At 39.4% G+C, this 17,859-nt stretch overlaps 1 protein-coding gene across 2 annotated transcripts in view; it reads right to left on the bottom strand.

Annotated features, from left to right (window-relative positions):
- CAMK4 (calcium/calmodulin dependent protein kinase IV) overlaps window positions 1-17,859 on the bottom strand; it is a 262,172-nt gene that overhangs the window by 15,513 nt on the left and 228,800 nt on the right. For both annotated transcript variants that reach the window (XM_054488028.2, XM_063665128.1), the window contains one exon: window positions 4,856-4,931. In XM_054488028.2, coding sequence (XP_054344003.1) covers window positions 4,856-4,931 — 76 coding nt within the window. The remainder of the gene's footprint in view (window positions 1-4,855; window positions 4,932-17,859) is intronic.

Here is a 17,859-nt window from a genome sequence, read left to right as displayed (position 1 = left end):
TCAGCTTAAGTATGCAATTGCCTTATTACAATTCACTATTTATAGTGTAAACACACAATCAAGTCCCCAGGAAGTAGGAATTAATATAAAACCAACTTAGGATTTCTACAAAAAGCTATAATAATAATTATAATTACTGTGTAATAATAATTATTATTATAATTCTTATTACACAGAAAAACAATAATAATAATAGCTAACATTATAGACATTATGCCAAAGCCTTTCCATGGATTTTTTGACGGGTATTGAGAAGACAGACAGACAGGCAGACAGAGATTGAATAGACTTCCAATTTAGTATGAAAGGGAAGAGCTGGGATTTTGAGAGTAAAGAAATTAACAAGTGGAAATTAGAAATGTTCACTTATTTTTATTCTGCCCTATTCTATGAAATCCTCCATAGAAATGAATAAAGCTTTATGATATTTCCATATCATTCCAGTTTGGATTTCACAGTGAACAAAGACAGAAGCTGAAACTATTGTCAGGGAATGACCTTAAAAGATGTATAAGATTAATATAGTCACCACATGCAGCCAAAGAGATGAGCACCCTCAATTTACCTCATTCTTCGTATCATTTTCTACCATGAAGTCAACTTAAAAATGAATGGGAAAAGTGGGATAAAAGGGACAGAGAACTATCTTGGGCATCTTAACAAGAGAGAAAGGAAAAGCGAGTTGTTTGGGACCACCAAGCATCCACTGTTTATAGATGGGTGGAAGTTCTAAAATCAGTAGGGAGCAAGAGGGAACTGCTTAAAAAAGCCCACGCCAGGGCATGTGTTGCATGTGTTCCATTTGAAAAAAAATGAGGGTGGGAGGGAGGATGAATGAAAGACATTTTCCCAAAGGCTTCACTCAAGCTGGGCAGGTTGGTACATAGCATGAAAAATTAAAGTGCATCCTAATACAATGAGTTTTTAGGAAGAAGCAGTTTCGTATGTCCTTTTGCTCACAGAATGTCCCACTGGGAGAATGTTTGTCTCTTCCAGATATTCTGGAGCCAGCGAGAAAAATGCAAGGCCTGACAGTGCAGAGGCCTGGGCCAATGCATTCTCCCTTTCCCTACTGAGCAGTCTGCACAGAGAATCCTGCTCCGCTCCTGACCCGCCTGTGGAAGAGCAGCCTAAGGTGAGACAGGGCACACATCCTCACCTTGACAACGAGAGTCTGGCCTTGCCTGCCCTGCCCTGCTCTCCACAACATTAGAAACCTATGGCCTGTTGCAGTTAGTCATGGAGAAATGAGCCAGCTTTCTAGACTTAGTTTAGGAGTTTCCTTGTATTTCCCCTTGTGAAAATCTAGAGACAAAAACGACCACTCAAGAGTAACAGTGCTCAAATGCCTTTTCTCTCATTTCAATCCTATCAGTGACTTTGTGTTTTGGTGACAGAGGTAAAAGGTGTCAACTTCCAGCCTTAGGGCAGAACTATACTGTTGAAAGCTGAAGGAGAGAGTTTGAATCTGATATTGTCTGATTTCTGATCAGATCATAAGGCCCAGTCCTGCAGCTTTTGTCTGTAGGGGCAGAGGGTTTAGGTATAAAAGGTAAATATACGAGAATTCCTGGGAGAAAAAATAGAATGGCCTTCATTTTCAGCCTAATGGCATTCTTAGAAATAGCAAGGCCGTATCAATAGCCTGGTGGTGACAAGCTAGAATTCTTAAGAAGGAAAGAGTGGGCCAGGTGCAGTGGGTCACACCTGTACTCCCAGCACTTTGGGAGTCTGAGGCAGGTGGAGCACGAGGTCAAGAGTTCGAGACCAGGCTGGCCAGCATGGTGAAACCCCATCTCTACTAAAAATACAAAAAATTAGCTGGGCATGGTGGCACATGCTTGTGATCCCAGGTACTTGGGGGGCTGGAGCAGAAGAATCACTTGAACCCAAGGCGGAGGTTGCAGTCAGCCGAGATTGTGCCACTGCACTCTAGCCTGGGAGACAGAGCAAGACTTCATCTCAAACACACACACACACACACACACACACATACACACACACAAAAAAGAAGAAGCAAAGAGTGAAGTTAAAATGCAGCAGTAGCCACAAGAAGAGGGACAAAAGAGGTAACAGAATTCTTTACGTCGATAGGAAGAATCCAATGTCTATTCATGGCTTTATTAAAAAAAAGAGCCCCAGAGTTTATATACATACAGACAAATATCAGTAAAACAAATGCCTCAACATTTGGAAGACAGAAGAAAGAATCTGACTGAAGCTTATAATGTAGCTTCATTGTAAGATTTACTTTTCCAGGAAGCATTAACAAAATGGATCTTTAGTTCTAATTCTTCATTTGGTTACTTCTGTACTCTACTCTGTCTGTCTCCAAGCCACTCTGGTGAAATGAGTGAGATGTTAGAGGTCATAGTCTCAGGTGCCCAGCAGGCCACTAAGTGTGCATTAAACCAATCCAATAAAGGAGATACAGAGATCCAGTGGCACAACCCACTAGAGAAAATGTGCCAGTCGACCTTGCCAGTGGACTTCACCAATTATTAATGAACTACAGAGTAAATAAAACGTCCTCAGGCTTAGGGCCTGACAGAAGTTAGCCAAAAACTAAAGAATATTAGTTGTAAGCAGCACTGTTATTTTCATTTTGGAGGCCACCACTCTTACTTTCAGCTAAACCTATTAATTAATTACCTTAAGTGTATAAAGATAAAAGAAATACATAAAATAGTTTGTATAATTTGGCAATGGACTAGGGGATAGGATGGATTTTTAGAATTATCTTCAGGGTTACAATAAAATATTTCTCAAGTAATTATATTTTTCCCTTCATTTTCCCATGTCAGTGATATCATTAAGTTTTATGCATTCCACATTCCAATTTTTCTGGGTAAATGTAACTTAATTTCCTACTTCCATCTCTCCAAGTTCTTTCATATCATTAATACTTAATGCCTCCCAGTACATTTCAACATGTACCTACCAATTGTTGGTACATTGGTACATAAATTGGGTATATTTATACTTTAGGGGCAAACCTACATTTTGGGGACAACAACAGGATTCTTTACCACTCCAAATTCCTCTCAAGCTTTTCTTTTTCTTTTTTTTTTTTTTGTTTTTGAGTCGGAGTTCTGTCACCCAGGCTGGAGTGCAGTGGCGCGATCTCGGCTCACTGCAACCTCTGCCTCCTGGGTTCATGCCATTCTCCTGCCTCAGCCTCCCGAGTAGCTGGGACTACAGGCGCCCACTACCACACCCTGCTAATTTTTTATATTTTTAGTAGAGACGGGGTTTCACCATCTTAGCCAGGATGGTCTCAATCTCCTGACCTCGTGATCCACCCGTCTTGGCCTCCTGAAGTGCTGGGATTACAGGCATGAGCCACTGCGCCCGGCCCCTCTCAAGCTTTTCTAAAGACACAAGGAATTGAGCACACAAAATATCTTTTTGTATCACATATTAGTGGATGGCTATTTGATCAGTTGCTTGTTAAAACTTTTTGTCTTGGCTATCAACCATCATATATCAGGTAAACTTAGAGTTTGCTAATGTGCTTGTGGGCCCTTCCACAGTTAGCCCATTCCTACTCCATATCACCTGGACATTGAATTTTTTAAGATCACTATTAAGTTAAAAACAACTTTAATTAAAAGCATTCTGCTATGGACTGAATTGTATTCCCCCCTCCAACCCCAAAATCCATATGTTGATGCCCCAGCTCCCAATGTCATACTATTTGGAGATGGAGCCCTTGGGAGAAAATGTGGTTTAGATGAGGTCCGAGAGTGGGGTCTTCCTCACGGGATTAGCCCCCTCATAAGAAGAGAGTCCACAGAGCTTGCTCTCTCTTTCTCCCCACCATGTGAGGACACCGTGAGAGGGTGGCCATCTGCAAGCCAGCAGAGGGCCCTCAGCAGAAGCTGACTGTGCTGACACTCTGGTCTTGGACTTCCAGCCCCCTAAAACTGTGAGAAAATAACTTTCTGTTATTTAAGCCACCCAGTCTATATATTTTGTTATGTCAGCCCAGGTAGACTAGTATACCTACTTTCAAACCCTTCAAAATTTCTCTAAATTTGAATATTATGCATTCCGACAACTAACTTTGTAGTACTCTCTAAATGGCAACTAAGTCTCCTTGTTTTGAACCAAACTCTTGAAAGCATCGATATCTTATTTTTTAGTTGTTCTACAGTATTCTTCCTTCTCAGACGCTCTTCTATTTGGTTGATCTTTTCATCACCACCTGCAGTTCCACGATGTCTTTGGCAAATTTCATGAAACTCCTTATTTCTTATTAGACAGGAGCTCAGGAATGGAGTTGGGGATCCAGAGATTAAAATATTTCACTAATTTTTTTTTTCTCCCAAGAAATTTGTGTAGGGTGTTAAAATTTAAGACCCTTGAAAACCTAACAGAAAAAAGAAACAAAATTGATAGCTAAAAATTCATTTAAAATATTCCTGATAAGAAATATACCAGTTTGGAATTGCTTAAGAAATTAAATAGTCATTTGCCTGTTTAAAAGGACTAAGTCTGATAATTTCATATGAGATGCAAATAAGTAAAACAAGAGCAAGTTTACACAGCTGGTCCTGGGCTCATATTCTTTACTATTGTCAAGTAATAAATTGTTCCCTAAATCTGCTGTACATTACATAGTGGATATAGACATAGGGAAAGCCCTGGACAAGAATTCCGGTCTCAAGAAAATTACAAAATAAAATGCAATGTTCATTTTCAGGAAATTCTATCACTAACTGCATTTAGTATGCAACAGAAAATCACAAAAAGGCAAAAAGTAATCTTTATGGTTTTTATGAGAATTAGAGGTATCTAGAAAATGTCACAGAAAGGTAAATAATTTACATAAATATTGCTTTTCTTCACTTACAAGATGTAGGTGATTATTCCTACAGACCACATGTCCACCTCAGGTCCATAGGCACAACCTCTAAGAATTTCAGGTGCTGCAGAAAAAGTGAAAATTGTGTTAAATTAGAGCTTAGTCAATATTTATATTTTAATATCAAGCAATGGGAAAGAAATAAATTCATCAAAAAAATTTCTGAACAGTTTTATAATCAATCTTCTCTCCCCAAACCACAGTATGAACCTATAAATACTTAAGTCTATTTTAGTAGGAGAGATTATAGTCTGTGTTTGGGATGCATAAAATAACACTATTAACTTTAATATTCTATGTCAGAATATCATGGTACTGCTCAAATCAAGTACACAGAGCTATATCTCTGCTACAAAAGACGCAGTACTTCAAACGGAGCTTTGTACAGAGAAAAGAAAGAAATGAAAGTTAAGCATAACAAGGGAGAAAAAAGTCACAAGTATGCTGCCTTGAGATCTAGACCTGCTGGGAGCAGGTGGGTCAGCGAGTGTGTGGGTCTGACAGTGTGCAGGGTGGGAACCAGCGCAGATGGTGAGGAGGGTTGACAAGTATCTAGACTGGACGGTTGCAGCAGGAGCTAGGAGGTGCCCTGGCACATGTCCTGGCATTGAGAGATGCATGTAGGTCTCCAGAGAGCAGCTGATCCCAATCAGCTTGAGGTCATGAACTAAGAAAGGGGAACTTATCTGTGCACAGTGAGGCAGCTTGTATTAGTTCTGCCCGCTGTTGTGAAAAAGGAAGGCTTTCTCAGCCATAAAACAGCCCTGGTGTGGAGAATAGCAGTATCTTTTATATTTTTATTACCTTAGATTTGTGAAAATGGGTAATTAACTGGATCCAGGCACTTTTCCTGAGTACTAAGGGTGTTATTTGTTTGCCTAACTAACAACAGAAGAAAAGGGAAAGTGAGAGCCCCACCATCTATGGAGAAATAGAGCTCAGGCCTATTGTCCAGAGTGGCCTTTCTTGATTTTGAACACAAGTGCTGTAGGTGCCAGCAGCGTTCCTGAAGAAGGAGCTTCTTGATTAATGTTGATGGCTGCTTAAGGAAGGCCTTGGGGATGAGGACACCACACCATTCTCTGGGATGGGGATTGGAATGCAAGTAAACAGGAGTCTCTGTCCATGCTGGCTGGAAATGTCACATTCAGTGTTACCTATCAAGATGAGCTCTGGGGCTGGGCGTGGTGGCTCACACCTGTAATCCTAGCACTTTGGGAGATCGAGGCAGGTGGATCACCTGAGGTCAGGAGTTTGAGTCCAGCCTGGCCAACATGGTGAAACCCTGTCTCTACTAAAAATACAAAAAAATTAGCCAGGCATGGTGGTAGGTGCCTGTAATCCCAGCTACTCGGGAGGCTGAGGCAGGAGAATAGCTTGAACCCAGGAGGTGGAGGTTGCAGTGAGCAGAGATGGCGCCACTGCACTCCAACCTGGGCAACAGAAAAAGACTCCACCTCAAAAAAAAAAGAAAGAAAAAAAAGTGAGCTCTGGAAGGAGGCTATCCTCATGGGACTGTGGATTTACCACACAGGAAGGAATACTCTGGGCATTCCACTGACCTCTTCCCAAACTATCCCTTAACTCTCATCATGTTCCAATTTGAGCTCTTCCCAAACTATCCCTTAACTCTCATCATGTTCCAATTTCCCTGTAGAAGCTGGGCTACATAAAATATGAGGAGTCTTCAAAAAGTTCATGGAAAATGCATATTATAAAAAATTATGCATGAATCTCACAATTTTTTGTACCAAAATAAACTTGTACTAACTTGTCATAACATGTCCAAACAGGATCTAGTCTGAGACACTAAAAAGGCTAAGACTTCAGTTTGAAAAGAGCCTCTATCTGAGCAACATGAATTCTGCTAAAACCAAAGCAAGAACAAACATCAAATTTATGGTAAAGCTTGTGTGGAAGAATGGCAAAATCATTGAGGCTTTATAAAAAGTTTGTGGGGACAATGTTCTAAAGAAATTAACAGTATACAAGTGGATAACTCATTTTAAGAAGGGATAAGACAATGTTGAAGATGAAGCCCCAGTGGCAGATTATCCACGTCAATTTTTGAGAAAAAAATTAATCTTGCTAATGGCCTAATTGATGAGGACTGTCAACAGCAGAAACAATAGCCAACACCACAGACATCTGTGAGTTCAGCTTACACAATTCTGACTGAAAAATTAAAAGTTGAGCAAAGTTTCCACTTGATGGGTGACAACACTGTTGCACCCAGATCGATGCAGACAAAAATAGAGCTTTCAATGGAAATTTTAAATAAGTGGGATTGAAAGCCTGAACCTGATTCTTCAAAGAATTATAACAGGAGATAAAACATGGCTTTACCAGTATAATCCTGAAGACAAGGCACAATCAAAGCAATGGCTACCAAGAGGTAGAAGTGGCCCAGGATAAGCAAAAGCAGATTGGTAAAGAGCAAGTGTCATGGCAATGGTTTTTTTGGATGCTCAAGGCATTTTGCCTGTTGACTTTCTGGAGGGCCAAAGAAAAATAACATGTGTTTCATATGAGACTGTTTTGAGAGAGTTAGCCAGAGCTGTAGCAGAAAAATTCCCAGGAAACCTTCACCAGAGAATCCTTCTCCACCACAAAAATGCTCAAGCTCATTTCTCTTACCAAACAAGGACAATTTGGTGAGACTTTCAATAGAAAATCATCAGGCAGCTACCTTACAGTAGTAACTTGGTTCCTTCTGACTTCTTTTTGTTTCCTTATCTTCAAATCTCTACAAAGAACACTTATTTTTTTCAGTTAATAATGTAAAAAAGACTGCATTGACATGGTTAAATTCCCAGGATCCTCAGTTCTCTAGGGATAGACTAAATGGCTGGTGTTATCACTTACAAAAGTGTCTTGACCTTGATGCAGTTTATGTTTAGATATAAAGTTTATATTTTTTCATCACTTTCACCATTTTCTGACAAACTTTTTGAAGTGCCCCCTATATGAGCTAAAGATACCTGTACGGTGAAAGGAGGGTGTGCATTCTAGCACTCTACACAGCAATTCAGCAAGATGCACCCTTTAAGGAAATGTATCTGTAGCCAAAAACCTTTTTTTAAATCTACAGATGAATTATTCCTAGAAAACTTTTCTTTTAAGGTTTAATTAACAAAATTAAGAAACATGCATGGCTGATACCAACTACCATCATTCACTGTGCCAGGTTAGCTTTCATTCTCTGGGGCAATCTGTACCCCACAGAAAGTGTCTTTGAGCACAACAGCCCTGACAGTGAACTTTCACTTGCAAAGGGGAACTCAGATTATGCTGCCATTGCGGGAAGGCTATTGCCTATTTTTGTCTCTGGGAGCTGTTCCAGTCAAGGAGCCGAATGCACAGATATTGAGCATGCATATTACACATGCATTAGTCCTTCTCCATCCAGGTCTTTACATCAGAGAATCTTATTCGGTCTGAAATACTATCAAGCCCCATACTGACATTTAAACATAAATATAGAAATATGTTGAGAGAGTCTTTTACATTTTCTGGATCTTGGTTTTTTACCTCTAAACTGTAAATGAATCCAAATAGCTGATTTCCAAGTTAGTTTTGAGTTTTAACCTGCTACCCATCATTAGTAAAGGATGTGTTACTGATCATTCAACAAGAAGAGAGGACAAGAACAAGCATTCTAACCTGCAGACCTGTTGCATTTCTCATTTCTTCTGCTACAACAGCTACTGTGTATGCTGCCCTGTGGGGACTCATCCTGTTGGCTCTAGTGAAATCAACCCTCCCACCCTGTGCAGGCCAGAGACACATACTGGCAAGGGTCAGATGTTTTCTCTAGGCATTGCTAATAGCTCCCAGCCAAAGAACTCTAAGGAAAATGAATAGTGTGCCACAAACTGCTTTTTGGATCCACTATACAGGGAGTCTGAGTTTCACACCTGACATGGCAAGTTCTGATCTGTTGCAGCACTGGGTGCAACCTTACTCTCTAAAGGCAATTTATTTCTTTGTGAAGCATTGTACTGCAATGTGAGTAAACTTGCCACATAAAAAGTTAAACATCCCACAGTGAAGTTAACAGACAAAAGGAATAAAAAATATTTATGCCATCCATAATAAATTTATCTTAAAAATAATTGTTTTTAAAATAACTTATTTTGAAAATCATAAAAAATTGGAGTGAAACAAAGTCAAAACACCTAAATACAATTAGATATCATTTTCAATAACTTTCATATATATATATATATATATATTTTTTTTTTTTTGAGATGGAGTTTCACTCTTGTTGCCCAGACTAGAGCCCAATGGCATGATCTCTGCTCACTGCAACGTCCGCCTCCTGGGTTCAAGCGCTTCTCGTGCCTCAGCCTCCTGAGTAGCTGGGATTACAGGTGCTTGCCACCATGCCCGGCTGATTTTTGTTGTTGTTGTTGTTGTTGAGACGGAGTCTCGCTCTGTCACCCAGGCTGGAGTACAGCTCACTGCAACCTCTGCCTCCTGGGTTCAAGCGATTCTCCTGCCTCCGCCTCCTGAGTAGCTGGGATTACAGGCACGCGCCACCACACCCAGCTAATTTTTGTATTTTTAATAGAGATGGGGTTTCACCATGTTGGTCAGGCTGGGCTCCAACTCCTGACCTTGTGATCCACCCGCCTCAGCCTCCCAAAGTGCTGGAATTACAGGCGTGAGCCACGGTACCCAGCCTAATATTTTAAATTACTAGTTAATATGGCATTGACTTTGTTCAGAACCAGTAGAACACACTAAGTATCAAATGTCCTTGCAGGTAATTATAATAATTTGTGATCTTCTTAGGGCAAGAAAGTTGGCTACTTTCAATTTAGTTCAAGAAAAACCATCAATTAATATATCTTTTAATGGTATAAGCACTCTGGCTGTCCTTCATATCTTTTCTCACCTCATTATCAAAACAAACAAAATAGCAGAAGAAAATCACTTTAAGGAATAAAACAGTTTTCTTGATATTTTTATTTTTATTCCAGTAGTTTGGGGAGAATAGGAGGTGTTTGGTCACATTGAAAATTTCTTTAGTGGGGATTTCTGAGATTTTAGTGCACCCATCACCTGAGCATTGTACACTGTACCCAATGTGTAGTTTTTTATCCCTCACCCCCCTCCCACCCTTTCCCCTGAGTCTCCAAAGTCCATTTGTATCATTTGTATGCCTTTGCTTTCAAATGCTTATCTCCCACTTATGAGGGAGAACATACGATGTTTGGTTTTCCATTTCTGAGTTACTTCACTTACAATAATGGTCTCTAACTCCATCCAGGTTGCTGCAAATGTCATTATTTCACTCCTTTTTATGGCTGAGTAGTATTCCATGGTGTGTGTGTGTGTGTGTGTGTGTGTCACATTTTCTTTACGAACTCATTCACTGATAGGCATTTGGGCAAGTTTCTTTTTCACATGACTTCTTTTCCTCTGAGTAGATATCCAGTAGTGGGATTGCTGGATCGAATGGTAGTTCTACTTTTAGTTCTTTAAGGAACCCCCACACTGTTTTCCGTAGTGGTTGTACTAGTTTACATTCCCACCAACAGCATAAAATTGTTCCCCTTTTACCACATCCACACCAACATGTATTATTTTTTGATGTTTTGATTATGGCCATTCTTGCAGGAATAAGGTGGCATTGCATTGTGGTGTTGATTTGCAATTCCCTGATCATTAGTGATGTTGGGCATTTTTTTCATATGTTTGTTAGCCATTTGTATATCTTCTTTTGAGAATTGTCCATTCATGTCCTTAGCCCACTTTTTGATGGGATTGTTTGTTTTCCTCTTGCTGATTTGTATGAGTTCCTTGTAGATTCTGGATATTAGCCTTTTGTCAGACGTATAGATTGTGAAGATTTTCTCCCACTCTGTGGGTTGTCTGTTTACTCTGCTGATTGTTTTTGTTTTTGTTTTTTCTGTGCAGAAGCTTGTTAGTTTAATTAAGTCCACCTATTTATCTTTGTAAAAACAAAGTTGCATTTGCTTTTGGGTTCTTGGTCATGAAGTCTTTGCCTAAGCTAATTTACAGGATGGTTTTTCTGATTTATCTTCTATAATTTTTATGGCGTTAGGTCTTAGATTTAAGTCCTTGTTCCATCTTGAGTTGATTTTTGTATAAGGTGAGGGATGAGGATCCAGTTTCATTCTTATACATGTGGCTTGCCAATTATCCCATCATCATTTGTCGAATAGAGTATCCTTTCCCTGCTTTGTTTTTGTTTGCTTTGTCAAAGATCAGTGACTGCAAGTATTTGGCTTTATTTTTGGGTTCTCTATTCTGTTCCATCGAGCTATGTGCCTATTTTTATACCAGTACCATGTTGTTTTGGTGACTATGGCCTTACAGTATAAAGTCAGGTAATGTGATGCCTCCAGATTTGTTCTTTGCTTAGTCTTGCTTTGGCTACGCAGGCTCTTTTGTGGTTCCATATGAATTTTAGAATAGTTTTTTTCTAACTCTGTGGTAAACAATGATGGTATTTTGCTGGGAATTGTATTGAATTTGTAGATTGCTTTGACAGTATGGTCATTTTCACAATATTGATTCTGCTCATCCATGAGCATGGGACATGTTTCCATTTGTTTGTGTCATCTATAATTTCCCTCAGCAGTGTTTTATAGAATTCTTTGTAGAGAGGTATTTCATGTCCTTGGTTAGGTTTGTTCCTAAGTATTTTAATTTTTCGCAGCTATTGTAAAAGGGGTTGGGTTCTTTATTTGATTCTCATCTTGTTTGCTGTTGGTGTATCACAGAGCTACTGATTTGTGTACATTAATTTTGTATCCTGAAATTTTGCTGAATTCATTTATCAGATCTAGGAGCTTTTTGCAGGAGTCTTTAGGGTTTTGTAGGTATGCAATGATATCACCAGCAAACTGACCGTTTGACTTCCTCATTACCGATTTGGATGCCTTTTATTTCTGTTGTCTGATTGCTCTGGCTAGGACTTCCAGTACTATGTTGAATAGAAATGGTGACAGTGGGCATCTTTGTCCTGCTCCAGTTCTCAGGGGGATTGCTTTCAACTTTTCCCCATTCAGTATTATGTTAGCTTTGGGTTTGTCATAGATGAGTCTTATTATATAAAGGTACGACCCTTCTGTGCTGATTTTGCTGATGGTTTTAATCATAAAGCACTGCTGGATTTTGTCAGATGCTTTTCCTGGGTCTATTGAGATGATCATGTGATTTTTGTTTTTAATTCTGTTTATGTGGTGTATCACATTTATTGACTTGCATATGTTAAACCATCCCTGCATCCCTGGTATGAAACCCACTTGATCATGGTGGATTATCTTTTCGATATGCTGTTGAATTCAGTTAGCTGGTATTTTGTTAAGGATGTTTGCTTCTATATTCATCAGGAATACTGATCTACAGTTTTCTTTTTGGTTATGTCCTTCCCTGGTTTTGGTATTAGGGTGATACTGGCTTCATAGAATGATTTAGAGAGGATTCCCTCTTTATCTTTTGGAACAGTGTCAATAGGATTGGTCCCAATTCTTCTTTGAATGTTTGATAGAATTCAGCTGTGAATCCATCTGGTCTTGGACTTTTTTGTTGGCAATTTCTAAAATTACCATTTCAATCTTGCTGCTTCTTATTGGTCTGTTCAGAGTTTCTATTTCTTCCTGGTTTAATCTAAGAGGGTGGTATATTTCCAGGAATTTATCCATCTCCTCTAGGTTTTCTAGTTCATGCACAGAAAGGTGTTCATAGTAGCCCTGAATGATCTTTTGCATTTCTGTGGTATTGGTTGTAATATCTCCTGTTTTGTTTCCAATTGAGCTTATTTGGATCTTCTCTCTTCTTTTCTTGGTCTATCTTGCTAATGGTCTGTCTTTTTTTATTATTATTTTAAAGAACCAGCTTTTAGTTTCATTTATTTTTTGTAATTTTTTTGGTTTGTTTCCATTTCATTTCGCTCTGCTCTTATCTTAGTTATTTCTTTTCTTTTGTTGGTTTGAGTTGGGTTTGTTCTTGTTTCTCTAGTTCCTTGGGGTTTGACCTTACATTGTCTATCTGTACTCTTTCAGACTCTTTGATGTAGGGATTTAAGGCTATGAATTTGCCTCCTAGCACTGCCTTAAGTGCAACCCGGACTGATCCTTGGGCAACACTATCATTAGTAGGCCAGAGAGAAGAAAAGGAACATTTATTATTTACAGAAATTCAAACAGTAGAGGAAACTCCACAGGGCAGAAGTAGGAATTGTGAATGGATGTTGCAAGGCACAGATTTCTGGCTCAGTATACAGGACAATCTTCTAACAACTAAAGCTGTCAGCAATAGTAGGGGGTATCTCCTTGGCTTGGGAGTGTTCACAAAAGCCGACTGACTCATCACTCAGGATCCAAAGCTATCAGCAAGGGAAGAGAAGGAAGACTCCTGTTAAGCTTTTTATATCACCCATTAGATACATAAGTGTGTGGTATTAAATAATATCACCAGAAAACTGTCTATGTATTCTATACATCTAAACTAAGTTGAGGATTACGGCAACCACTTACTTAAATCAAAGTTAACCAAATATATTTTGGCTTGAGATGGCTGATAAAATCAAATCTCAAGAGATTGTCCCCAATGTCCTCTCTTGACTTCTCATGTTCTCTTTGAGTTTGGATACAGTCTTTTAATGTAATGGTAATCCTTAACTTCTGGGTCCCTAGACTATAAATCATTTTCGATGCCCACTTCCATAGAATACACAGCTCTTAAGATTATTTCGTCTGTCTTGACTTTAGATAACCTTATGACTATGTGCCTGAGTGTTGATCTTTATGTGATAAGTCTCCCAGGTATTCTTTGAGCTTCCTGTACTTGTATGTCTAGGTCTCCAGCAAGGCTAGGGAAGTTTTCCTCAACTATTCCCACAAATATGTTTTCCACACTTTTAGATTTTTCTTCTTCCTTAAAACATCCATTATTTTTAGGTTTGTTCATTTAACATAATCCCAAACCTCTTGGAGGCTTTTTTCATTTTTTTAAATTCTTTTTTTCGTCTTTACTGAATTGGGTTAATTCAAAAACTTTGTCTTTGAGCTCTGAAGTTCTTTCTTCTGCTTGTTCAGGTCTATTGCTGAGACTTTCCAGCGCATTTTGCATTTCTCTAAGTGTGTCCGTCATTTCCAGAAGTTGTGATTGTTTTTTTATTTATGCTATTTCCCTGAAGATTTTTCCCTTCATATCTCATTTTTTTTATTTCATTTAATTTGACTTCACCTTTCTCTGGTGTCTCCTTGATTAGCTTAATGATCAACCTTCTGAATTTTTTTTCTGTCAATTCAGGGATTTCTTTTTGGTTTGGATCCATTGCTGGTAAGCTGGGGGGATTTTTTGAGAGTGTGAAAGAACCTTGTTTTGTCATATTACCAGAATTGTTTTTCTGGTTCCTTCTCATTTGGGTGGACTATGTCAGAGGGAAGATCTGGGGCTAAAATGCTGTTGTTCAGATCCTTTTGTCCCACACTACACTCCCTTGATGCTGTGCTCTCCCCCTTCTTCTAGGGATGTGGCTTCCCAAGAGGCAAACTGCAGTGCTTGTTATTAATCTTCTGGATCTAGCCACCCAGTGGAGCTGCTGGGGTCTGGGCTGGAAGTGGGGGGTCTCTACACAGAGTCTTGTGATGTAAACCATCTTCAGTCTCTCAGCCATGTATAGCAGCACCTGCTCCAGTAGAGGTGGCAGGGAAGTGAAATGGACTCTGTGAGGGTCCTTAGTTGTAGATTTGTTTATTGCAGTGTTTTGTGTTGGTTGGCCTCCTGCCAGGAGATGGCACTTTCAAGAGAGCATCAGCTGTGGTAGTATAGGGAGGATCAGGTGCTAGGTAGGGCCCTAGAGCTCCCAAGAGGTTATGTACTTTTCTTCAGAGTTTTCTGGCTGTCTCCTGGGGCCTGCAGGAACAATCTGCTTCCTACACACAGGGTCTGTGGATTCTCTCCCATTTGTATATCTTCTTTTGAGCATTGTCTATTCATGCCCTTTGCCCCCTTTATTTTCTTGTTGATTTGTAAAACAGTTTTTAAAAATGCATTTTAAAAGGCTTAGAATCATCATCTTTTCTGAATTAGTAAATAGTCATTTATTGATATTTCTGGCTGTGTTCCAAGTGAATCCAATCTGTCTACCACTTCCTAAAATTATCTTACCATTCATATTATTGCTCATAAAATACTAAATGATACCAAGCTCCCACAAAACCTCATACTCCAATCTTCAATGCAGAATAAGTTTGGTAAACGGTCTTAGAATTCCCAAGATACCAGACTTCCTTTTTAAAACAGAAAGTTTAACTAAATATAAAAATTATACAAAAATTCAAACTTTATATATTCGTTAACATACCATCTAGGTCTAAGTGTGACTCTTTTTAAAAATAAGATCATGGCACCACTGAAACATTTAGAGACTGAGTATCCCTCTAGAGATTGGGATGAATTTCACTTTATCAAATAAAATCATTATAACTAGTTTTGGAAATGATCCTAAAATAAAAAGCATCAGATATGGCCTAGGGCTCACTTATAGGGACCATTGGCGCTAAATTTGCCTTCTTTTCTTAAATTCCTAGAAGAAAAATTAAAAGGGACAATTTTGGTTGTTGACTGTACTTTCATTTTGTCGATGCCCTAGTTGAGTTTTATGATTCTTTCTTACTTACTGAGTTAAAACTACCGAGTGGCATTCTTCATCAGAAGACCTTTCACACTATTAGTAACTCTTTTGGAAAACATTTGAGGGAGACTAAGGTGAATGAAACCAACAGTTTCATTCATTCACTCATTAAAGAAATCATCAAATATTTATTAAGCACCTGCTGTGTGATGGGCCAACTATACTTGGAGGTGCTAGGGGAATAATGAGAAGGTTAAAGAGAACAAGTCTTTGTCATCTAGGAGCTTACAGTTGGGTGGGGGATGTAGACATTAATCAAAAACAACAAAGGAAGAAATGCAAAGTGATAACTGGAAATGCTTGGAGGGAGAATATTTTTAGTACGGGGTTGGCCTGGTCACAGAGGTCAGGGAATGTGACTGGTGCAAACAAAGTCTGAATTGAGATGTATAGGATCTACAGAAGTTAATCTGGCAAATGGGGAAGACGTTGAAGGAAAAGAGAAGAGAGTTGCAAGTGGAAAAAGTTATGCAAAGACCCTGTGGCAGGAAGAAGCAAGGGGCACTGGAGGAACTGAAAGAAGCCAACACAGCTGGAGCATGGCTCAAGTATCCAGCCATGCCTAGGTGGGATGAGCAGTGCCTGTGAGGGAGGTAGAGGCCAGACCGCAGATCCAGTAGGTCAGGGGTCTTGTTTGTTTCAAAATTCTTTCCACTCTTTCTGTTTTAGCAATTCAAAACATATGGGAAAAGATCTATTTGCATCTAAAAGCCTGAACCTGACTTTCCAGAATTATTGTCCCTATCAGAGCTAGGGGAAAACGCTGGGATTTTTTTTTTTTTTTAAACTATAGAGGTTTGTTTTGAATTCAGTGTTTTCTGGGAGCCACAAAAGTCCACTGTATCTTGAGCCCAGGATCTAGAGTCTCTCTAAACTGTGCCTCTGGGAAGGAGGAGGGAGGAGGGAGAAGAATAAAGGGTGGAGGGGATTTATCTAGTGAGGCTGAAAAGCAGTGTTAGGAAATTATCTGCCTCTATCCTTTTCCTAGCTTGGCCTAGGAACCCAGAGGAGAAGAATGCACTTGACGCAGCTGCCTACGGGCGGCAGCAGTGCCCACAGTTGGGCAGACTCCACACTGGGTGATTTTCTCAGCATCTGTACTTTGTGCCGTCCTTTGTTTAGCTGTCGTCTACACTTGCTAAGGAAGGAGCACAACCTGTTCAAAACTTGGTGCCATTTTTGATTTGATAAAAAGATAATGCCCCAGTTCAGGAGACTAAGTGCAGTGACAAAGGTGCAGATGAGACTGAATTACACCTGAGACTTCCAGAGGAGGTTGCCTCTGGCTAGAAGCAGCCTTGTCAGCTTACTACAGTGAATCTCAGAACATTCTCAATTCTATGCGTGCCATGCTCTGAAAGGTTGAGAAGGACTGAGAAGGTATTTGGGGCTTTTGTCATTTTAGTTTTCTGTGATTTGAGAGTGGAGTGAGAAAAGAAAAAGTTAGGTGTTTTGAAACACAAGTGATATACTTTATGTTCTAACTCTTTCTTTCTCCAGGGCTCTTGATTTTTTGCACTGCAATTATCAGTCAATCCAACTCCCACTTCATGTTTTTCATTTAAGCTGTTAAAAAAGTCTTCCTTACCACAAGAATTATATGATTTTCTCTTTGTATAAATCTTATAAATGAGTGAAAATAGTCTATTTCCCTCATCTTATTTTTTATTTTTCAAATAATATCCTGAAGAGAAAATCAAATATTTGAGAATACCTAGTGCTTTCAAAAAAGGAAAAAAAAAATACAACTTATTTTATTGCCCTGTGAAATTTGCTTTTCTGTGAAATTCCATTGAGCCTTCCTATCTTGAAGTCATTGCCATTTTCTCCAACTCTGAATCAGACCGAGTCTCCAGGTCACTTCAGAGTTGTGATGGATGCTAGCAAAGTGGTATTAACTGTTGAAAAGTTACCTTTCAATTTTTGTGGGATGAAGTAGGATAAAATAAATAAACCTATCTCTTCCTAATATTAAAATTACATAAAAATCTCTTTAGTAGATGGAGGTGCAAAGATAAAGTAGTGGACTTAGAATTTAAAGTGTCTCATGTGTTAAGTGTGAAAAATATTAAGAGGTGGGTGGATTGTCTGAGCTCAGGAGTTCGAGACCAGCCTGGGCAACACGGTGAAACCCCGTCTCTACTAAAATACAAAAAATTAGCCCGGTGTGGCAGTGTGTGCTTGTGGTCCCAGCTACTCGGGAGGCTGAGGCAGGAGAACTGCTTGAACCTGGGAGGTGGAGGTTGCAGTGAGCCAAGATCGATCGCACCATTCATTGCACTCCAGCATGGGGGACTGAGTGAGACTCTGCTTC

This window comes from Pongo pygmaeus, chromosome 4 (genome assembly GCF_028885625.2).
Source record: "Pongo pygmaeus isolate AG05252 chromosome 4, NHGRI_mPonPyg2-v2.0_pri, whole genome shotgun sequence".
NCBI classification, from domain to species: Eukaryota; Metazoa; Chordata; class Mammalia; order Primates; family Hominidae; genus Pongo; species Pongo pygmaeus.
Note: the sequence above shows the minus strand (reverse complement) of the source record. Positions and strands in the feature narration are given on the sequence as shown.